This window comes from Mustelus asterias, chromosome 21 (assembly GCF_964213995.1).
Source record: "Mustelus asterias chromosome 21, sMusAst1.hap1.1, whole genome shotgun sequence".
Taxonomy (NCBI): Eukaryota; Metazoa; Chordata; class Chondrichthyes; order Carcharhiniformes; family Triakidae; genus Mustelus; species Mustelus asterias.
The window spans coordinates 81,299,711-81,323,858 of NC_135821.1; the positions used below are offsets into that span (position 1 = coordinate 81,299,711).

At 42.4% G+C, this 24,148-nt stretch overlaps 1 protein-coding gene across 3 annotated transcripts in view; it reads right to left on the reverse strand.

The window, feature by feature from the left end:
* rbbp4 (retinoblastoma binding protein 4) overlaps positions 1 to 22,288 on the reverse strand; it is a 61,599-nt gene extending 39,311 nt beyond the window's left edge. Inside the window, exons 1-6 of one of the 3 annotated variants that reach the window (XM_078238363.1) lie at positions 22,151 to 22,288; positions 20,671 to 20,811; positions 18,377 to 18,524; positions 9,651 to 9,796; positions 8,421 to 8,594; positions 1,575 to 1,690 (exon numbers count right to left, since the gene is read on the reverse strand). In XM_078238363.1, coding sequence (XP_078094489.1) covers positions 1,575 to 1,690; positions 8,421 to 8,594; positions 9,651 to 9,796; positions 18,377 to 18,524; positions 20,671 to 20,811; positions 22,151 to 22,166 — 741 coding nt within the window. In that variant the 5' untranslated portion in view covers positions 22,167 to 22,288. The remainder of the gene's footprint in view (positions 1 to 1,574; positions 1,691 to 8,420; positions 8,595 to 9,650; positions 9,797 to 18,376; positions 18,525 to 20,670; positions 20,812 to 22,150) is intronic. The other 2 variants (XM_078238364.1, XM_078238365.1) reach the window with 2 other exon arrangements.
* Positions 22,289 to 24,148: the final 1,860 nt, after the last annotated feature.

A 24,148-nucleotide genomic window follows, 5' to 3' on the forward strand; every position in this document is an offset into this window, starting at 1 on the left:
CACGACACACGACAGCACAGAGTCGCTGAGCAGAGACTGATAGCCAAGTTCCGCACACATGAGGACGGCCTCAACCAGGATCTTGGGTTCATGTCACACTATCTGTAACCCCCATGACTTGCCTGGGCTTGCAAAATCTCTCTAACTGTCCTGGCTGGAGACAATACACATCTCTTTAACCTGCGCTTAACGCTCTCTCCACTCACATCGTCTGTACCTTTAAGACTTGATTAACTGTAAAGACTTGCATTCCAACCATTATTTTGTAAATTGAGTTTGAGTCTTTATATGCCCTGTTTGTGAACTGAAATCCCACTCACCTGACGAAGGAGCAGTGAGAGCTCCGAAAGCTTGTGGCTTTTGCTACCAAATAAACCTGTTGGACTTTAACCTGGTGTTGTGAGACTTCTTTCTGTGCTATTCAAATTGGCAGGCAGTAACTAGTGGGGTGTCACAGGGATCGGTGCTGGTACCCCAGCTATTCACAATATATATTAATGATTTGGATGAGGGAACAAAATCTAACATCTCAAAGTTTGCAGATGGTACTAAGTTGGGTGGGAGGGTGAACTGTGACGAGAGATCCTTCAGCATGATCTGGACAGGTTGGGTGAGTGGGTGAATCAATAGCAGATGCAGTATAATTTGGATAAATGTGAGGTTATTCACTTTGGAAGCAAAAAACAAGGCGGCAGATTATGAACATTATGGTTGTAAATTGGGAGAGGGAGTGTGCAGCGGGACCTGGGTGTCCTTGTGCACCAGTTGCTGAAGGTAAGCATGCAGGTGCAGCAGGCAGTAAAGAAGGCAAATGGTATGTTGGCCTTCATTGCAAGAGGTTGAGTATAAGAGCAGGGATGTATTGTTGCAATTATACAGGGCCTTGGTGAGGCCACACCTAGAGTATTGTGTGCAGTTTTGGTCTCCTTTTCTGAGGAAGGATGTTCTTGCTCTCAAGGGAGTGCAGCGAAGGTTTACCAGGCTGATTCTGGGGATGGCGGGACTGATGTATGAGGAGAGAATGACAAGATTAGGTTGTTTTCGCTGGAGTTCAGATGAACGAGGGGGTGTCTCAGAGGTTTATAAAATTCCAACAGGACTAGACAGGGTGGATACAGCATGTTCCCGATGGTGGGGGTGTGTAGAACCAGGGATCACAGACTGAGGATATAGGTAGACCATTTAGGACAGAGATGAGGAGACATTTCTTCACCCAAAAAGTGGTGAGCTTGTGGAATTCATTACCACAGGAAGTAGTTGATGCCAAAACATGGAATGTATTTGAGAGGTGACTGGATATAGCACTTGGGGTGAATGGGATCAAAGGTTATGGGAAGAAAGCAGGATTAGGCGATTGAGTTGGATGATCAGCCATGATCATGATGAATGGCAAAGCAGGCTCGAAGGACCAAATGGTCTCCTCCTGCTATCATCTTCTGTTTCTATGTATAATGTGGATAAATGTGAGGTAGCAATAGGAATATGAATTTAAAAATTTTTGAAGATGCACTGCTCATTCAAGGTACATTTTTGCTTTCACTAATCTACAAAACAAGTGTCAAGACAATGCTCACATGATCATCTGAAGCACTAAGTAGATGGCCACTGAGGTTGGGATTCCATGAGAGCCCATAGCCTTCCTTTTGATGTCCACGCAAACGAAGATCTGGATTGCATTCACCGGAAGGATCTGTATCATCGTGAAGCAATCATTACACTTTTACAAAAATAAACCAGTCAAGCAGACATTTTTCACAACATTCCACTCAATGAATTAGTCAGCAAGCAGATAACTATAGGGCTTTTCAATTATTTAATAAAAGATTTCTGAAACTTTCAACACTTGAGTTTAAATATCTATAAGAGGTTAAACATCTATCCAAATTTGGGGATTAGAGAAAAGTTGGATTTTTAAATATGGTTCATTTTTCTTCAATTATACAAGTGCAACTTACCACTTTTTTAAAACATCCCTGGTTACGAGCAGAAACTTCAGCAAACTGACTATTTAGTTGCCTCATTCGCCAAAAAGCTGAATACTTGAGGCATTCTGATGAACCTAGTTTTAGCTGATCGATTATGGGGAAGGAGTTTGGGCACAGGGCTCAGCTGTAAGCCAAAGTTGCACACACTTAGACAGTCTCAAATGGGAGTCAGGGTAAGATGGAGATATACTCAGTGTACGAGTCTTTTTGGGAGTTAGAGGTTTTTCATTTTGGCAACATTTGGGTTTAATTCTTCATGTGAGACAGGCTGCTGGATTTTGCAATAGGAGGAGGAAAGGGAAAGCAGGCTATCAGCATACCAGTGGAAGATGGTTCACAGATAATATCACCAAACATCAATAATGAAAAGAAGGGGTCAAAACGGACAGTATAATCAAAGGTCAAGTAGAGAGAGGAAAAGCCATTTGAGGAAATAGTGTCAACATTGTGACACAAGAATAGCTGCTGCTCCACAAAACAGAAAAAGGTGAAAGCATTTGTTTACTTCAAAGGGAGCAGTTTAGTTCTCTAGAGAAAGCTAGTGTAAAACTCAATGTCCGATTCTGGATTTAGCAGATGCCAGATAAAGTCAAATCTATAATTTGGTTCCTGTTAATCCAATTCAAAAATCAGGAACTGCTGATATCACTACGTCACTTAAGAACAGTATAGCACAGGAACAGGTCCTTCGGCCCACCAAGCCTGCGCCAATCATGTTGTCTTGTCCAGACCAACCACCTGTATCCCTCTATTTCCCGCCTGTTCATGTGTCTATCCAGATAAGTCTTAAAAGTCACTAACGTGTCTGCCTCAACCACCTCACTTGGCAATGCATTCCAGGCCCTCGCCATCCTCTGTAAAAAAACTTCCCCAAACTCTCTACTGAACCCATCCCCCCTCATCTTGAACTTATGCCCCCTTGTATTTGTCATTTCTGTCCTGGGAAACAGCTTCCAACTGTTCACCTTATCTATGCCCCTCATAATTTTATAAACTTCTATCAGGTCACCCCTCAGCCTCCGTCTTTCCAGGGAGAACAATCCCAGTTTATTCAATCTCTCCTCGTAGCTAATACACTCCATACCAGGCAACATCCTGGTAAACCTTTTCTGTACTCTCTCCAAAGCCTCCACATCCTTTTGGTAGTGTGGCGACCAGAATTGGACACAGTATTCCAAATGTGGCCTAGGCAACGTTTTTGATAACAATTTGCCAATTTTTATACTCTATGCTCTGGCCAATGAAGGCAAGCATGCCATATGCTTTCTTCACCACATGTGCTGCCACTTTTAAAAGGTGTGTGGAGCTGTACTCCCAGACCTCTCCATGTATCCATGCTTCTGATCCTTCTGCCATTTAATTTTATAGCTCCCACCAGAATTGGATCTGCCAAAATGCATCACTTTGCATTTGTTCGTATTAAATTCTATTTGCCTTTTCTCCACCCAATTTTCCAGCCTATCAGTATCCTGCTGTATTCTCTGACAATCTTCATCACTCCTATTCTCAACATCAAGTCAAACATGAAATAATGAAAATACAGGCCTGAGAGGGAGCAGTCTGTGGATTCAGTGCTGCGATGTTACGCAATTGATTAAGAGTATTCTATTTTCTCTCTCAACTTGGTATTCCTTCCAATTCAAAGTTAGAACCATAGAAAAATTACAGTACATAAAGAAACCATTCAGCCCATCATGTCTGTGCCAAAGAGAAAAAAGAAACTAGCTGATAACTTGCAGGTTACAGCGCTTCAGGTGCAGAATACTTTGATAAGTGCATTTCAGCCTCTACCACCAGAAGCCCAGCATCCTCTTGGTGAAAAAGGCTTTCCTCCTGTCCACTCTAATCCTTTTATTAATCACCTTAAATTTTTTGATTTGATTTGTCACGTGTTAGTATACAGTGAAAAGTATTGTTTCTTGCACGCTATGCAGACAAAACATACCGTTCATAGAGAAAAGGAGAGTGCGTGGAATGTAGTGTTACAGTCATAGCTAGGGTGTAGAGAAAGATCAACTTAATGCAAGATAGGTCCATTCAAAAGTCTGGCAGCAGGGAAGAAGCTGTTCTTGAGTCAGTTGATACGTGACTTCAGACTGTTGTATCTTTTTCACGACGGAAGGAGGTGGAAGAATGTCCAGGGTGCATGGCGTCCTTAATTATGCTGGCTGCATTTCCGAGGCAGTGGGAAGTGTAGATGGAGTCAATGGATGGGAGGCTGATTTGCGTGATGGACTGGGCTTCATTCATGAGCCTTTGTAGTTTCTTGCAGTCTTGGGCAGAGCAGGAGCCATACCAAGCTGTGATACAACCAGAAGGAATGCTTTCTATGGTGCATCTTTAAAAGTTGGAGAGTCGTAGTGGACATGCCAAATTTCCTTAGTCTTTTGAGAAAGTAGAGGCATTGGTGGGCTTTCTTAATGACAGCGTTGGCGTGGGGGGGACCAGAGTAGGTTGATGATCTGGACACCCAAAAACATGAAGCTCTCAACCATTTCTACTTCGTCCTCGTTGATGTAGACAGGGACAAGTCCTCCTCTACGCTTCCTGGAGTCGATGACAATCTCCTTCGTGTTGTTGACATTGAGAGAGATTGTCGTCGCGCCATTTCACTAGATTCTCTATCTCATTCCTGTACTCTGTCTCATCATTGTTTGAGATCCGATCCACTACAGTGATGTCATCAGCAAACTTGAAAATTGAGTTGGAGGAAATTTGGCCACAGTCAGAGGTGTATAAGGAGTATACTAGGGGGCTGAGGACACTTTTACCTTAAATCCACGTCCTCTAGCAATTTACATTTCGACCCTTGGAAAAGACTGACTATCCATGTCTCATTACTTTGTAAACTTTAATTAGGTCGCCCCTCAGCCTCCGATATTCAAGTGGAAACAAACAAGTTTGTCCAATCTCTCCTCATTGTTAATACCCTCCAAACTACGCAACATCCTGGTAAACTTTTTCTGTACCCTCTCCAAAGCCTCCACATCCTCTGGTAGTGTGGTGACCAGAACTGTACACAATATTCCAAATGTGGCCCAAGTTCTATACAAATGCAACATGACCTGAATGATAAAGACAAACACACCATACATCATCTTAATCCCCTCTGCATTCGCTCCAGCAAGAGAGAGAGCGATCAGAGGTCCCAAAGGTCAGATTTGCAAGAGCTAGAGAGAAAGTTGAAAAGTAGGATTGTGGGGAGTAATCTCTGGATTATTTTAGTGATGCACACTAGCCAGAGTAGAAATAAAGGAGGATGGGTCAATGCGTGGCTCAAAGCACAGTGCAAGAGGACTTCACATTCGTGGGATACTAGGACCAGTTCACAAACAGGAGGCACCTAATCAAAAGGGACCAGTTTGTCCCAGTCTTGTTGAGATGCAATTACCTCAGAGGTTCACTACTGTGGTTGGGGAGGGTTTAAATGAAATTGGGAGGGGGCTCCAACATGGGTATAGAAAAGAGAAGAAAAGAGAAACAAAGTGCACAAATTGAATGTTGAACAGTATTACCATAATAAGATGAATAAGAATGAAATAGTAAGAAGTCTCACAACACTAGGTTAAAGTCCCAACAGGTTTATTTGGTAGCACGAGCTTTCGGAGCACTGCCCCTTCATCAGGTGACTCACCTGATGGAAGTACCAGGTTAAACCTGTTTAACCTATTTAACCTGGTGTTGTTAAACTTCTTACTGTGTTTACCCCAGTCCAACGCCGGCATCTCCACAGCATAATAAAAGATCAGGCTACATGGGGTATTCTATAGGCCTCCAAATAGCGAGAAAGATATAGAGAACAAATCTGCAGGGAAATCACAGGTATGCAAGAACTATAGAGTGCTGATACTGGGGGACTTTAATTACCATCTCAGTCAATGGTAAATGGCAAGGACGGGAGAAATTTCTGAAACTTGCTCAGAGGCATTCCTGGACCTGGTGATGGGAAATGAGATGGGCAAAGTGGACCAAGTGTCTGTGGTAGAACATTTGTGTAAGAGTTATTATTGCAACCAAGGCTTAGACTATTAATGGAGAAGATCAAGGAATAATCTAATAGAGAACATCTGAATTGGAAGCTAGTTAATTTCAATGCAATGAGAATGGTTCAGTTCTAGCCAGGGTAAATATGGAACCAGAGACTGACAGGGAAAACTGTCAGTTTTTCTTCAGCACTGTGGAATTCTATGGCTAGCACAGACAAGACAGGCCAAAGGGCCTTACTGCATCCCATCCCAGGTTGCTAAAAGTAGTGAGGGTGGAGGTAGAAAAAGGCTGACCTTAATCTTCCCTAGATGTTGGGGGAGGGGCCAGAGGATGGAGAATGCCAAATATGACACCCTTTTAAGGAAGGTTATAGGGACAATCCTAGTACCCGCAAGACAGTTTATCAGTGAGGGGGTTTTGGAATCCATATTGGCTGGGGTGGGGGAGCGAAAAATTTGGGGATGTTTGAATTAAGGATTGCCAGTGTGGATTTGTAAAGATAGGTCATATGTGATTAATTTAAATACATTTTTCATTGAAGTACCAGGGGTGGCTGATAAAGCGAACATGGTGATGTTGTCTATGTGGATTTTAAAAAAGCATAAAAAGGCCAAGTAACGAAATTGAGAACCTTGACATGAGGGTCAGTGTCCAACTGGATAAAAAAAAAACAGGCTCAAGGACAGAAAGTAACCATTAATGATAGATAGTTATTTCTTGGTCTGGAAAATGGTGGACAGTGGTGTTGCCAGTGTCAGTGCTAAATACATTCGTTTTAGAAACATAAATTAACTGGCTCATGGAATGTGGAATAAAATTTCTAAATTTGCCAATTATATCAAATTTGGGGGAGTGGCAAAAAGCAAGGATGATACAAATCACCTCCAACAAAACAGACAGGCTATCAGAACTGGCAGACATGCAGCCAATGGAATCTAATACAGGAGAAGTCTGGGTGATTCTTTTGGCAGAAGGATGAGTCAGGCAATGTAGACTTAACAGCACAGTTCTAGAAAGTATGAGGAACAGAGGGAACTAGGGATGCATGCATTCCAATCGTTGATAGTGGCAGGATATACAGAGTGGTTAGCAAAACATGGAATCTTAGCCTTCATAACTAGAGGCACGGAATGCAAAAGCAGGGAGGTAATGTTGATCCTTCATAAAACTCTGGTTAGGCCCCAACTACAAAAGGTTGTGAATGAAGCCCAATCCATCACGCAAACCAGCCTCTCATTCACTGATTCTGTCTACACTTCCTGCTGCCTCGGAAAAGCAGCTAGCATAATTAAGGACCCCACGCACCCCAAACATTCTCTCTTCCACCAGGAAAAAGATACAAAAGACTGAGGACACGTACCAACCGACTCAAGAACAGCTTCTTCCCTGCTGCTGTCAGGCTTTTAAATGGACCTACCTCACATTAAGTTGATCTTTCTCTACACCCGAGCTATGACTGTAACACTACATTCTGCACTCCTTTCCTTCTCTATGCTTTGTCTGTATAGCGCGCAGGAAACTATTTTTCACTGTATGTTATTACATGTGACAATAATAAATCAAATAAAACTAGACTATGGTGTCTAGTTCTGGTCACCAACTTGAGTGTGCAGACATGTACCAGAATATCAGGATTGAGCGCTTTAGTTACACGACTAATTTGTGAAGGCTGGGGCGGTTCTCCTTTGACCAAAGGCGACAGACTAAATTTAAGGTATACAAGATTAAGACAGGTTTAGAAAGTCATGGAAAAACTCTTCCTATTAACTTACAGTGCAAGGACTGTGGGACACATTTAAGGTTGTAGAAAAGAAAGATTCAGGAAGAATTGAGGGGAAGATTTTTTATTTAAATTCTGTATGCGGTAATGGCCTGGAACTCTCAGCCCTAGAGGCCAATGGAAGCAGAAACAAATGATTACAAAAGGGAACTGGACAGGGTTACAGGGATTGAAAGGGAAATTGGACTGAATAGACTGCTCCGTTTGGAGTTGCCATGGACTTGGTAGGTGAAATGGCCTCCTCTGTGCCATAAATGACTAAAACACGGGCAACGGTGTTTCATTATAGCTTTAAAATGAAAAATGGCTCATAAAATATGCACATTTTTCTATTTTTTGTTTGAGTCACAAATGTGTGAATTTTCTGCAGATTGTTTCAAATGCTAGATCTGAGAACTGTCTACATAGCTCTTTGTGAGGGACAGGACACAAGAAAGCAGGACTATTAACTGTCATCTGCCAGTTCAACTTGTAGTCATTTGGGAGAAACACTACCTAACAGTTAAAAAGCAAAACTGCTAGTGCTCGATAAATTATATGTTGTTCCTCTTTCACAAGCATGATACTGGCAAAATAAAGTTTACAAAAATTTAATCTAAATATAAGAAAAGGTGAGCTAATTAATAGTGTATTACCTCCACACCAGATTCAAAGTTAATGCTGCTTACCTGGTTTGGAAGGATGCTTGGTATAATCAAAGACCAACACATCACTGGAGGGAGTTTTTGTAGCAATAATACAAGGATTCTGAGGCATGTAGCGGGCACGATTTACTTCCCCTTCATGGTTTATTTTTATTTCAATCTCTATTTTTCCACTAACAGAACCAAATCCACCAAATTCTGCAACAGAAACAATTTACAAATATGTTTCACAGTGGCAATCTGTTAACAAAGCAAACTAACAGACAGTTATTAAATCAAAGACACATGTCATGTGTATTTATTTTTACCATGAGAATGTCTTGGAAGTTTAAATTCAATTTTTAAATGAGGAATTGACAGCAGCTTCCAAGCCCGAGATCGCTACCACCTGGAAGGACAAGGGTAGAGGATGCATGGGAACACCATCATCTGCAAGTTCCCTTCCAAGTCACACTTCAGCTTGACTTGGAAATTTATCACTGTTCTTTAATTGTTGCTGGGTCAAAATCCTGAAATTGCCACTCAATAGCACTGTGTGTACCTACTATATACACAGGCTGCCTTCAAAAAGGCAGCTCACCACTACCTTCTAACGGGCAACTAGGATTGGGCAATAAGTGCTGGCCTAGCCAGCGATGTCCACATCCTTTGAAAGAACAAAAAACCTTGCACAAACAATACTATACCTCCTTTTCAGGGTTGTGAACAGTCCAGTATGTATGTTAGACTACAAAAGGCAAACAAGCTTTCAATAGAATCCTGAAACAGAGGGAAAAGTGGGAAGGATCTAATGTGTTGTAATTAGCATGTTATGACTTCCTGTTTGTTTGAAACACCCCCTCCCCACCAAATCAAACTTCTGAAAGCACACATAGCATTGGGATACCTCAGTACAATCAAATAACCTTGGTTACCCAAATGCATGTTTGTGGATACTAGCTGAATAGTAAGGCAGTACGGTGCCAGTTTGTGAAACCACATTCTATGGGTGACAAAGTTGTGTGCAAGGAGTGGGATCCTTTACACCTTACTGCACATAATACACAATCAGGAAGACAACATGGTCTTTGGAAGCCTAAGTAGTATGAATATTTGGGCTTTATTTTGAAAACAGTGAATATGAAAGTCGCATATCTGCAAACATTTACCCACACACATTCCGAGAGCCCAATTCCAGGATTGTGTAGGTATATAAATTTAAGCAACAAACTAGAATATTGTTGGTCTACAAGCCATAAAACACTATGCACTTACCTCCCTTCTCACTATCATAGTGCGAAGCATCAAATTGTGCATCATCATTTGGTAGTTGAACACTGGCTATGACCAGATGGTTTTGCTCATCGGATGTATGGGTTCCCAACACCAGCCTGTGAACACTGTAGTCCTTCCCCTCAGGTCTGCAGATCATTAAACATTATGTTACTAGATTATTCAATCACATATTATATAGTCTGCAAAGAAAAAGAGAACATTATTAAAGGACATTTATACCTGCTCTCCTTGAGCAAGATACAATTCTCAAGGATACAAGAAACAGGAGTGGACCATATGGCAGGTCAAGCCTGCTCTACCATTCAATACAATCATTGCTAATCTTGGACTTTGGACTTAATTTTCCTACCTACTCCCCATATTCTTTAATTCCAAGATATCAAAAATCTGTCTAACCGAGCCTCAAATATATTCATACATATGAATCAACTAGAGCAGCTTTGAGTCAAATAAAAGCATATGAAAAGCTTAAATCTTCAGGAAACTGAGGAATGGCAAGAAATGGACAAAGACCGCAAAGTAGAATCAAAAGGAAAGCAGCACATTTAGACAGTGCAGAGAGAGGAATCTTCCCCACTAGAAATGACAATGTGAAAAGTGGTAAACATAGGACTTGGGGGCAGGATTGGCCATTGGGCCTCTCAAGCCTGATCCACCATCCAATAAGATCATGACTGATCTGATTGCAACTCACTCCAAATTCCCACCTACCCCAATAACCTTTCAGCCCCTTGTTTATTTAGCGATGGATGCACAACCCGCACAACTCTAAATTAAATAATTTCTCCTCACCACAGTCCTAAAGGATCGGCCCTTATCCTGAGACTGTTTAATCATGCAACCAATAGAAACAATCTCTCAGCATCTCTCGTATCAAGCCACTTGTAGGTTTCAAAATGATTACCCTTCATTATTTTAAACTCCACAGAACTGAAGTCCAATTTCCTTAGCATCTCATCACAGAGCAACTCCCTCATCCCAGGGACCAGTCCAGTGGACCTTAGCTGCACTGCATCCAATGCAAATATATCCTTTCTTAAATGTAGAGATCACAACAGCAATATTCATACTAGTGGCACAAAACTAAATGCATTAAAATGTCATGGCAACAAATGCAAGAACAGGAGCTGCAAAACACTCAGGTCTGAATCAAGGTACAGGAAGATTTTGCTTAATGTCATCAACTGATTCCTGGAAAATGTGGAATTATGCAAGTGGTCTGCCTGAGGCTCATAACCCCTTCCCAAGGTTGCCCAAAATCCAGCTCTCAGGCTGGACATGGGAGTTACACAGAAACATCCAAGCATATGGAGATGTGCAGGTAAAATAACAGCAATGTAAACACAGGGTTCTAATTGGAGAGCAGCATTCGAACGTTGTGCAGGATGTTGAGGGGACTTCCTGGGTGGTAGTATTTTGATTTGCCTGTGAGGGGCAAAAGAAAAAACCCAGCCTATTTCCTTACCAGATTCTGCTTTTTCCAGGTGACTATAAGTAGATCCTCGTAAATAACCCATTTACTCAGGCTCTCAGGAAAAGAAAGTACCGTGGAACCAAAAGATAAATTTTAAGCACACAAGCAAAATACCGTAAATGCTGGAAGTCTGTAATAAAGACAGAAAATGCTAGAAATACTCGAGTTCTTATGAAAGGTCATATAACTAAAATACTAACTCAGATGCTGCCAGACTTTGCTAAGTATTTACAGACTTTTCAGTTTTTCTGCTAAATTTTAAACAAGCTGGTTTTAAGGGCGTAACAGCATGCAAGAGAATGAAAAAATTGGAACAAATGCTGAAAGGAAAATCGGACAGTATCAAAGGGATAGTTCTTCAGATACAAAAGGAATTTATCTTTGAAATAGCACAGGGACAGAATAACACAGGAATAAGAGTAAGACAGTCAGCATCGAGTCTTCTGTGCTTTTTAATTAAGGCAGTACAGTGATTAGCATTGCTGCCTCAGCGTCAGGCACCCGATTTCGATCCGGCCTTGGGTGATTGTGTGGATTTTGCATGTTCTCCCCATGTCTGCGTGGGTTTCTTCCGGTTTCCTCCCACAGTTCAAAGACGTGCAGGTTAGGTGGATTGGCTATGCTAAATTGCCCCTCAGTTTCCAAAGATGGGCTGAATGGCCACCTGTTAGAAGTCAGGTACAGGCCAATTGCAATCATAGATTCTATGATTACAACCTGACCTGTGCCCAACTTCCATTTACCCACCTTGATCCCAATAACCCTTGCCTAACAAATAATCTATCACTCAATATTGAAATTTTTGATTGAAGCATTCAGCACCAACCCCTCCCATCAGTTTTTGGGGAAAGATTTCTACTACCCTTGTTTGAAGTGCTTTCCAATATTGCCAGTGAACAGCCTACCTCTAATTGTAAAGATTATGCCCCCATGCTCTGAACTCCATGTCTTGCCTCTATCTACTCGTCAAATTCATTAATCATCTTGAGTACCTCAATTAGATTACATCTTAATTTTCTACGCTGAAGGAAACATAAGCCTAGTTTATCTAATCTGTCCTGAATGTAACCCTTTCAACCTCAGTATTATTCTGGTGACGTCTGTTAGTATGCCATGGTGGTATTACTAAGTTGTGGAAGGCATTAGGAGTTAAGAGAAAGCATATAAAAGCTGAAATGTTCAGGAAAAGAACAGATCTACAAAACAAGACTGAGGAATGACAAGAAATGGATAAGGACTGCAAAGTGGACTCAAGGAAAACAGCTCATGGTGACAGTACAAGCAGGAATTTTCCCACAAAAAAAAAATGACAACTCAAAAGGTGGCAAATATTGGACTTAGGAGCAGTAAGCTACTGGGCCCTTCAAGCCTACTCCACCATTCAATTCGATCATGGCCAATCTGGTTGTGGTCTCAATTCCACTTTTCTGTCTGCTCCTCAAATCTGGATTCCCTCGTTCATCAAAAATCTAACTCAGTCTTGGATAAATTCAATGCCCAGCCTGCACTTCTTTCTGGGGAAGACGACTTCTGATAAACTCCCAAACAGATTAGAGCATATAGAATTCGGTCATATCCTGGTACGGATTCAGAAAAGTTCACAGACAGAAAACAGAGTGGGAACAAACAGGTAATTCTCAAGATGGCAGGCTGTTCCGAGTAGGGTAGCGGAAGGATCAATGCCAGGGCAACACATGTTCACTATCTACATAAAGAGATTGGATGCGGGGACCAAATGTAATATATTCACATTTGTAGATGACAAAACTAGGTGGGAATACAAGTCCTAAGGAGGGTGCACAGGGATTTGGAAAGGCTGCGAATGGGAAAGAACACGTCAGATAGAATGTTAATAAGTATGCAGTTATCCACCTTGGTAAAAAAGCAGAAATGCTGAGTATTTCTCAAATGCTGAGAGGTTGGGGAGTGTTCATGTCCAAAGGATTTCCGTGAATCACTTAAAGCTAGCATGCAGGTGCAGCAAGCAATTAGAAAGACAAATAGTTTGTTGGCCTTCATTGCAAGTAAAGAAGTCTTGCTGTAATTGTCTACAGTCTTGGTACTCAGCTCCTCAAGCACAGCTGGTTCGAGGGGATGAATAGCCCACTCCTGCTATGTTTATAGAGATTTGGTTGATGTGAATTATCTACCTCATACCAGAGCGGGAATGAAATTATCTGCATGTTGTCAAGCTCATGGTGTTAGGGGTAATTTATCAACATGGATGGAGGATTGGCTAATTAACAGGAAATTGTCAGGATATATGGGCCATTTTCAGATTTGCAAACTAACTAGTGGAGTGCCAAGGTGTTCATAAAATTAATGACTAGGATGAATGTATTTTAGCCAAAATTTGCTGACAATATAGTTAGGTGAGAAACAAAATTGTGAGGTATAGATAGGTTAAGAACAAAAATCTGGCAGATGCCATATGTAGGAAAATGTGAGTTTAGTCACTATTGTAGGAATAGAAAAATTGAACAGACTACAGAATGCTGCAATTGAGTGATTTGGCTATCTTTATCACAAAAAAACTGGCATGTAGGTACATCAAGTAATTGGATAAGTGGAATGCTGACCTTTACAAGAGTAATGGACTGCAAAAGTAGGGAAATCTTGCCACAACTATACAGGGTGTTGATAACAACTGGATACAGTTTTGACCTCCTTATTTGAGGAATTATGCTTGCACTAGAGGGAATTCAGAGTAGGCTCACAAAGATGTTGCTTGGAACTAAGGGGCTATCGTAAGAGGAGGTTAGGAGAATAAGGTGACCTTATTGAAATGTATCAAGATTCTGAGGGGTCTTGACAGGGTAGGTGTGAAATGTTCCAGGAGTGCGACTTTGATCGAGAATGCGGAGTTGGGCAAGTGAGGGAGTTAAGCAAAGGGGGTTGCTTTTCCTGAGTCAGCCCACAGGAGTTGGTTCTTAGTACTACAGAAGGAGTCAGCTGTTTGCTAAGTGGTCAAGGTATATTCTATTCCTAAGTTTAAAACAGTATATGAGTAACTAGGTTAATACATAACAAGGGCAATTATTAAAATAATTAAATAGTTAGAGACATTAAGGATGACAGGACAGATGTGTGTGTATGTGTGTCTCCTGTGTTGCCTACCTGGTGTCAGGGTTCGGGACATCTGCTCAGGGTTGGAAAAAGAACATGTAGTGGGAGGGGGAAAACCCAGTGCTGTGTCCATGTAGGCACCAACAACATAAGTACGACAATGAAGGAGGCTCTGCATAGTCAATATGGGGAGCCAGGCGACTGGAGAACAGTTAACGTGGTTCCGCTATTTAAGAAGGGTTGTAGAGATAAACCTCGTCCAGTAGGACAAAGCATGCAAGAAATGTTGGGTGCTTGTGATCTAGGGACAGCAATAACCATGGGGGATTTTAATCTACATATAGACTGGAAAGATCAGAGGGGCAAGGATAGCCTACACGAGGAACTCATAGATAAAAGCTAAAATACTGCGGATGCTGGAGTCAGAGACAAAAACAGAAAATGCTGGAAAATCTCAGCAGGTCTGACAGCATCTATGGAGAGAGAATTGAGATAATGTTGCGAGTCGAAACGAGTGGCTGACTGTTAAAACTGCCCTCTGAAATGAACTAGCAAGTCACTCAGCTCAAAGGCAATTAGAGATGGACAATAAATGCTGGCCCAGCGATGCCCACATCCCATGAATGAATAAAGTACAGAATTTCAGCACAAGGAGTCAGTTTTACAAACCGAGGACAAAATAAATGTCCAGATGAATTGTACCTTAGGTTGCTGTGGGAGGCGAGGGAGGAGATTGCAGGGGCTCTGACCCAAATTTTAAATTTCTCTCTGGCCACAGGGAAGGTAAGAAGTTTAACAACACCAGGTTAAAGTCCAACAGGTTTATTTGGTAGCAAAAGCCACACCTTTTGCTACCAAATAAACCTGTTGGACTTTAACCTGGTGTTGTTAAACTTCTTACTGTGTTTACCCCAGTCCAACGCCGGCATCTCCACATCACGACAGGGAAGGTACCAGACGACTGGAGAACAGCTAATGTGGTTCCGCTATTTGAGAAGGGGTGTAGTGATAAACTAGGGGACCACAGTTCAGTGAGTCTCACGTCAGGGTAGGGAAACTATTGGAGAAACTCTTGAAGGAGAGCATCGATCTCCACTTGGAGGGGCAAGGCTTGATCAGGGATAGTCAGCATGGCTAAGTCAGAGAAAGGTCATGCCTAATAAATTTGATTGAATTTTTTGAGGAGGTGACCAGGTGTGTGGATGAAGATGGTACAGTTGATGTAGTTTATATGGATTTCTGCAAAGTCTTTGACAAGGTCCCACATGGGAGACTTGTAAAGAAGGTAAATGCATGTGAAATACAGGGTAATTTGACAAATTGATTTCAAAATTGGCTCAGTTGTAGGAGACAGGGTGATGACAAGAGGCCGCTTTAGGTGATTGGGAGCCAGTGTCCAGTGGGGTACCACACGGATCTGCATTGGGTCCCCTATTATTCATCATTTAAAGGATGAGAGGTGACCTGATAGAGGTGTACAAGATGTTGAGAGGTATAGATCGGGTGGATTCTCAGAGGCTTTTTCCCAGGGCTGAAATGGCTGCTACGAGAGGACACAGGTTTAAGGTGCTGGGGAGTAGGTACAGAGGAGATGTCAGGGGTAAGTTTCTCACTCAGAGGGTGGTGGGTGAGTGGAATCGGCTGCCGTCAGTGGTGATGGAGGCAAACTCGATAGGGTCTTTTAAGAGACTTCTGGATGAGTACATGGAACTTAATAGGATTGAGGGTTATAGGTAAGCCTATATATAAGCCTAGGTAGGTAGGGACATGACCGGTGCAACTTGTGGGCCGAAGGGCCTGTTTGTGCTGTATTTTTTCTATGTTCTAAATAAGCGACATTGATGACTATGTCGGGGGTAGGATTAGTAAATTTGAAGACTGGACAGGTGGTTAACAGTGAGGCGGGACTGCCTTGGGCTACATGATATAGATGAAATGGTCAAATGGGCAGATAAGTGGCAGATGGAATTTAACCCCGAAAAGTAAGGTGGTACACTTTGGAAGGACTAATTTAACAAGAAAGTATTCAATGAATGGCATAACACTAGGAAGTTCTGTGGGGCAAAGGGACCTTGGTGCATTTGTCCACAGATCTCTGAAAGCGGAAGAGCATGTTAGTAGGGTGGTGGAAAAGGTATATAGGACACTTGCCTTTATCAATCGAGGCACTGATTACAAAAGCAGGGAAGTCATGTTGCCATAAAACTTTGGTGAGGCCACAACTGGAATACTGTGTGCAGTTCTGGCTGCCACATCATCAGAAGGATGTGATTGCATTGGAGGGGGTGCAGAGGAGATTCACCAGAATACTGCCTGGGATGGAACATTTCAGTTATGGAGAAGTTGGATAGGCTTGGGTTTTCATTGGAACAAATATGATTTGAGGGGCGACCTGATTGAGGTGTACAAGAATATGGGAGACATGGACAGAGCAGATAGGGAGCAGCTGTTCCCCTCAGGTGAAGGGTCAGTCACGAGGGGACATAGGTCCAAGGTAAGGGGCAGGAGGCTTAGGGGGGGGGGGGGGGGGATGTGAGGAAAAACGTTTTTTTAAACCTAGAGGATGGTGGCAGTCTGGAATGCACTGCCTGGGAGGGTGGGAGTGGCAGGTTGCCTCATATCCTTTAAAAAAGTACCTGAATGAGCACTTGGCCCATAGCCTTGAATGGATACAAAACTGGCTCGGTCAAAGAAGACAAGAGGGTAGCAGTGGAAGGGTGCGTTTCTGAATGGAGGGCTGTGTTCCTCAGGGATCAGTGCTGGGACTTTTGCTGTTTGTAATATATATGATTTGGAGGAAAATGTAACTGGATTGATTAGTAAATTTGCGGACAACACAAAGGTTGGTGGATTTGCGGATAGTGATGAGGACCATCAGAGGATACAGCAGGATATAGATCAGTTGGAGACTTGGACGGAGAGATGGCAGATGGAGTTTAATCTGGACAAATGTGGGGTAATGCATTTTGGAAGGTCTAATACAGATAGGAAATATACAGTAAATGGCAGAACCCTTAAGAGTATTGATAGGCAAAGGGATCTGGATGTACAGGTACACAGGTCACTAAAAGTGGCAATGCAGGTGGAGAAGGTAGTCAAGAAGGCATACGGCATGCTTGCCTTCATCAGCCGGGATATTGAGTTTAAAAATTGGCAAGTCATGTTGACGCTTTATAGAAAAGAACCTTAATGAGGCCGCACTTGGAATATAGTGTTCAATTCTGGTCGCCACACTACCAGAAGGATGTGGAGGCTTTGGAGAGGGTACAGAAAAGATTTACCAGGATGTTGTTTGGTATGGAGGGCATTAGCTATGAGGAGAGGTTGAAGAAACTTGGTTTGTTCTCACTGGAGCGACGGAGGTTGAGGGGAGACCTGATAGAAGTCTACAAGATGATGAGAGGCATGGACAGAGTGGATAGTCAGAAGCTTTTTCCCAGTGTGGAAGAGTCAATTACTAGGGGGCATAGGTTTAAGATGCAAGTGGCAAGTTTTAAAGGAGATGTACAAGGCAGATTTTTTACAGAGTGGTGGGTGCCTGGAACTCGTTGCCGGGGGAGGTAGTGGAAGCGGATACGATAGTGACTTTTATGGGGCATCTTGACAAGTACATGAATGAGATGGCAATAGAGGGATATGGTCCCTGGAAGCGTAGGGGGTTTTAGTTAAGTCAGGCAGCATGATCGGTGCAGGCTTGGAGGGCCAAAGGACCTGCTCCTGTGCTGTAATTTTCTTTGTGATGTGCCAAGTGCTGGCAGATGGGAATAGGTGGGAGTTCAGGTGTTTCTCGTGGGTCAGTGCAGACTCAATGGGCCAAAGGACCTCTTCTGCACTCTATGATTCTAGGAAGCAACTGTCACAAGTGGCGGAACAAGGAACCTTAATGTGTTGTAAAGAGGAATCAGATGAATTCTTGACAACAGACAGGATTCACGGGCTATTAAAAATAGAGCAAGGGAATGCTGTGGATAGATTGCCTATGATGAACAAAACTTTTCCCCACCTTAAACTATTACTCAGTTACAAATCACAAAAAAAAATTAGATACCTTTTATACAGGCATTCCTTTAGCTCGAAATATAATTTTAATACACACGTTGTAGACAACATCGTTTAGCAAGCAAAACATAGACATTTATTTTAATTACCCATCTTCCATCCATACCTAGAAACATCAGGTAACCACTGGGCAGTCAGACTTGGCCATTCCAGTGCATGAGTCATAACCAAGTCATACAAAAAAGGAGTGTTTTTCTTCCAGATCTTGTATTCTTCATTAATGACACGTTCTTCCACAGCATCATCAAAGGCTGCTGCAAATGCACAACTTGTCATTAATAGTATACGTAAGTGCAACACAACATTATTCAAGATATTTCTATTTTGCCACTGGGCCAAAGTTTAATTCCCACCTGCCAGTGGCAATTTTATTTTTGTGATTAACGCAAATAAAATTAACGCAAAGTAAATTTCTATTCACTTTACTACTTTGCATGCCTATCATTAGATTAACAAATCTCCAAAATGCCATAAAACAGTAAGAATCAGCTATCAGGGTGGATAGTCAGAGGCTTTTTCCCAGGGTGGAAATGTCAATTACAAGGGGGCACAGGTTCAAGGTGAGAGGATAAAGTCTATGGGGAGAGGAGAGGGATGGGTGCCTGGAACGCACTGCCAGAGGTATTGATGGAAGCAGGCACATTAGCAACATTTAAGAGGCATCTGGATGGGTACATGAATGGGGAGGGAAGAGGGGATACAGACTGAGTAAGGGCACAAGTATTTTTAGTTTAGGTAGGGCACCATGATTACTATTTTATGTTGGTTAAGGAAACCAAGGAAAGACTGAACAGAAATGCTTCAACCAGAGGTATAAACTAAAACGAATGGATTTGTAATGAGCATGTTACGGTTAAGAAATAATGATTTTTTTTGCAAAGTTAACTGATGTGGCAGATACGGAATGGTATCAACTTTCAGAAGGAAGTCAATAAAGGCTTCATAGAGATATATGTCAAAAATGAGTGTACATGGAATTGGAAGCAACATATTGAAATGGGTACAGAATTGCTGAGGAGATAGAACAGAGAATAGCAATAACAGCAATTCCAATTGGCAGATGTAACTAGTGGTGACCCAAAGGATTTGTAGCGAGTCCTGTTTTATTTGTAAGATCAGTTGAAAATTTCAACTCAGATTAAACATTTTTGAAAGGTATGTATATACAGCCAAGAAACAAACCACATTAATTGGCTGAAAAGCTCAAGAGACTGTTGTTGCTTTCAGCACCAACATTGGATCTAATGCATCCTAGCCTAACTGGACTTCAGTTTAATTTCTCCTCCAAAGGACAGCCATTCCAATGCAGCACTCCTTCAGTACAATATTACAATTAAGTGCAGCCTAGATTATGCAGTAAATGGCTGAACTAGTGATGTTTTTACATTACTTTATTTACAGCAACATGGACAGAATTGCTTAAGCAGTTCTCAAAAAGTTGTTTCCCCTGCAATGCTGCTGATAATATTGAAAAGGCGTACATTTCCTGACCAAGGACATTGAACTGTAAAGATAGGTATACATTAATAAATAAGCAAGGGGATTAAACACTGAGCTTAACACACTAAGATTGATATAAGCTTTTAAAACAGAAATTTCATGACAAACGATAATGCAAGGGCTAAAGGTAATAACATGCAACGGTACAGAAAAGCTCTAGCTCAGGAAAAGGAATAACAGGAAGAAACAGCTTTTCATGAATAGGCATGAGGCTTCTCATCTGTTTGTTTGGTAATCAGTTTGAGCAACTGAGTGGTCATAAAAATCAGATTGTTACATCTCGCAGGAACACACGAAGAAAGTGGTGTAGAGATATCATGACTCAAGGAAAAAGACCGTTTGTTATCTTCAAGACCCGGTAGTGAACTAGTTTGGAGAAGCTACCTTCACAATTACTCATTAAGACATTAAACCTTAAAGCAATGTGCGCTACTATATCTTAATTGATGTTTCATCAATAACAGTGAATGAAGACATTACTGTCTCTAGCCCGATTAATCTGTACAAAGGATAGACGACCTAGAGTGTTTGTGAACATGAGGTCTAAAAATTAATATCCTTGCTCTTGTTCGAGTCACTTACATAAGTCAAATTGGAGAGGGCCACGTGACAAATTTAAAAAACACTTAATTTTAAGGGGAGATGTAGAACAGTAGACTTTACACATTGAAAAGCATTTAAGTACATTTGCAGCTGTGCTACATTTTACTTTAAAACAAATAATCAATGGCATGAGGTGAATTACAGATGTGTTTTTGGCTTTGGTCAGATTGGGACTGTGAGCACTTCATGTTATAGCCACTAGTGAATATACAAGGCCAAAATGTAATGGTGTATCCCATGCACGTCTCTAATTCATCTCCTGACCATCCGTTATTTTGTATAATATATACAAGGTACTTTTTTTTCCTCGTTTCCATTCATGACAAATGGCTGGCGTCGTGTCGAGATGAGTGGACTGCACAGGTGAGGCGGCCGTCAGTAATGAAGAACAGTGGGTGTGTGACGTCACAGGTGTAACATCATAATGGGCATCTGATGCTAGAGGTGCAAAATTAAAGAAAAATAATCTGAACATTCTGACAATAGTACATGCAGTTTACAGGGACACAAATTTACATAAATTACAGGACAGAGTACCTTGCATACATTATATATGTACATTGTAATTGATTTTCTCACATCCCCTTAAAATATAGTGTCGCTAAGGCCCAGTATCTGGAGCACAAGAATTTGACTGATATTGAAGACCAATATCCGTGCTCACACCTCTTAGTTTTGGGATTGAGGAAGGGGAGGGAAACTGGGTGAGTATGTCAGTTTCAACTATATCACCTGGGACTATGAGGAAACAAGAAAGCTGCTAGGCATGGTGTTCCTTTCCACATTTATCAAATGCTGATGGCTTGAACAGAGGGACACTGGACAGCATCATCCAACTCCTAACTAAGGAGGAAGGCACAGATTGGCTGGGGGGAAACGTTTATTTCTAAACCTTCATACAAATAATTATTTTTGCATCAACACAAAAAAATTAAAAAACAGCAACACAGCTATCTGCAATTAATCCTAGAGCTAGTTTTAAATACAATAGTAAATACATTCAAATACTATTCTAGCAAGTGGGCTACAAATTTAAAATGGTTTATTAAATTGTTAATCGTACATTTAATTAGCCAGTCTGGTGGTCCAAGACACTGGATAAGTGACAAATGGCCCGACTGCCAGAAGGCAAACGTGTGCCCATTTCCAAACGTCAACTAGGCAGCAAGGCCAAAACTTGCAGAGTGAAGAGTCAGATCATAAAACGATATTCAAATTTGAAAGCACATTCTGCTGCACGGCTGACTAAATAATTTCCAAGAGGGTGGCCAAGATACAAATAAGGTTTTCACCAAATCAAAATGTATAATCAGTTATCACTCCAGTGCGTTCACCAACAAGCCACAATGAACAGAACCGCTGCAATAATCCAGGAACAAGCTGGTAATTTGCGGAACTTCACCCTCCGCACACTGGCTGCAATTTCCCTTTGCAGAAAGCGGCAATCGGCAAGATTGGGGAGAGGGAGCGGGGAGCCGGCTCCGAACACAGCGGCCCGAAAGCCGGCTCCAGTTCACAGCCTGGTCCGTCAAACAAAACACCCGGCGGAGAGCGGGGCCCAATGTTCCCCACAGACAGAGCGGCACCACCGGGCGGCCCGTGGCCCAGCGGGCCCGGGGTCTGCCCGGGATGGGGAGAGCGGCGAGGCCGCAGGAGCCGCCCGCCCGGGAACAAGGCCACAGCCGCGACTCCACAACATGTCCGCCGGTTAATCTGAAATACAAATCAAGATGGAGGTCTTTGGCTACCGGAGCCGCGTCGCCATCTTCTCCATTACCTTCTTTGTCCGTCATGCCTGCGGCTGGCCTGGGGCTCGGCTTCCCGTCACTCCGACTCTCAGACTCTCCGCTCCCGCCGCCTCCCGCCTTTGTCCCCGGGACCCGCGCATGCGCACACCGTTTGCGCGCCAAACCGACGTCGGAACGTCTGCTCCTCATCCGCCAATCAGAAACCGGCAACCGATTCACCAATCAGAGAGCGGGAGGTCGGCGGCTCATCCACCAATCAGGGACCGACGGCTCATCCACCAATCAGAGACCGGCTGCTCATTCGTCCAATCAGAGACCGACGACTCATCCGTCCAATGGGAGATGCCGGCAGGTTGCCAATCAGGATGTCAATAACCCTCTGGCCATGGGGAAGGCATGATGTGGAGATGCCGGCTTTGGACTGGGGTGAACACAGTAAGAGTTTTAACAACACCAGGTTAAAGTCCAACAGGTTTATTTGGTAGCAAATGGAGTGGAAATCTGCAGGCATGACGGAAATTTCCACTCCATCTGACGAAGGAACAGCGCTCCGAAAGCTAATGGTATTTGCTACCAAATAAACCTGTTGGACTTTAAACTGGTGTTGTTAAAACTCTTAATGGGGAAAGCAGCCAGTGTGGGGCCGAATGTCAGCAGTTGAGGTAAACGGAATGTTTGTAAAACCATCCTTACTGAGGAGGTAGTTGCGATATTGGATGGGTAAATTGGCAAAGAGAGCGTATGAGAAAGTCTGATTGTACTTCGAGCTAGTATGTCTCTACAGCTGGATCAGGTGCATCTGAGGACAGTGAGGGAAGTTGAGGTGATTCCAGAAACACTGGCTATAACTACAAGATTGTTATAGTGCAGGAGGCCATTCAGCCCATCGTGTCTGCACCAGCTCTCCAAACCAGCATCATGACTTAGTGCCATTTTCCTGCCTTGACCCGTGCACCCTTGCACATTGTTTCTGTTCAAATAATCATCCAATGCCCCCTTGAATGCTTCGCTTGAACCTGCCTCCACGACACTTCCAGCAGTGCATTCCAGACCCCAACCACTTGCTGTGTGAAAACGTTTTTTCTCAACATCACATTTGCTTCATTTGCAAATCACTTTAAATCTGTGCCCTCTTATTCTCTTCCCCTTTACGAGGGGGAACATTTTCTCCCTAACTGCTCTGTCCAGTGCCCTCATGATTTTGAACATCTCGATCAAATCTCCTCTCAGCTTTCTTCTTGCCAAAGAGAACAGTCCCAACCTCACCAATCTATCCTCATATGCTCACACCTCTTAGTTTTGGGATTGAGGAAGGGGAGGGAAACTGGGTGAGTATGTCAGTTTCAACTATATCACCTGGGACTATGAGGAAACAAGAAAGCTGCTAGGCATGGTGTTCCTTTCCACATTTATCAAATGCTGATGGCTTGAACAGAGGGACACTGGACAGCATCATCCAACTCCTAACTAAGGAGGAAGGCACAGATTGGCTGGGGGGAAACGTTTATTTCTAAACCTTCATACAAATAATTATTTTTGCATCAACACAAAAAAATTAAAAAACAGCAACACAGCTATCTGCAATTAATCCTAGAGCTAGTTTTAAATACAATAGTAAATACATTCAAATACTATTCTAGCAAGTGGGCTACAAATTTAAAATGGTTTATTAAATTGTTAATCGTACATTTAATTAGCCAGTCTGGATAAGTGACAAATGGCCCGACTGCCAGATGAGGATAGATTGGTGAAGTGGTGAATGCGGGCTCACTTTTAACATTTAAGAAAAACTCGGACAGGTACATGGATGAGAGGGGTGTGGAGGGATATGGTCCAGGTGCAGGTCAGTCGGACTAGGCAGAAAAATAATTTGGCACAGCCAAGAAGGGCCAAAAGGCCTGTTTCTGTGCTGTAATGTTCTATGGTTCTATGGTTCTATAATTGAAGGACTGAATAGATTTCTAGAATCAAGGGGTATCTGGAGAATACTGTAATATAGTGTTGAGATTGAGGTTTGCAGGGCTGAA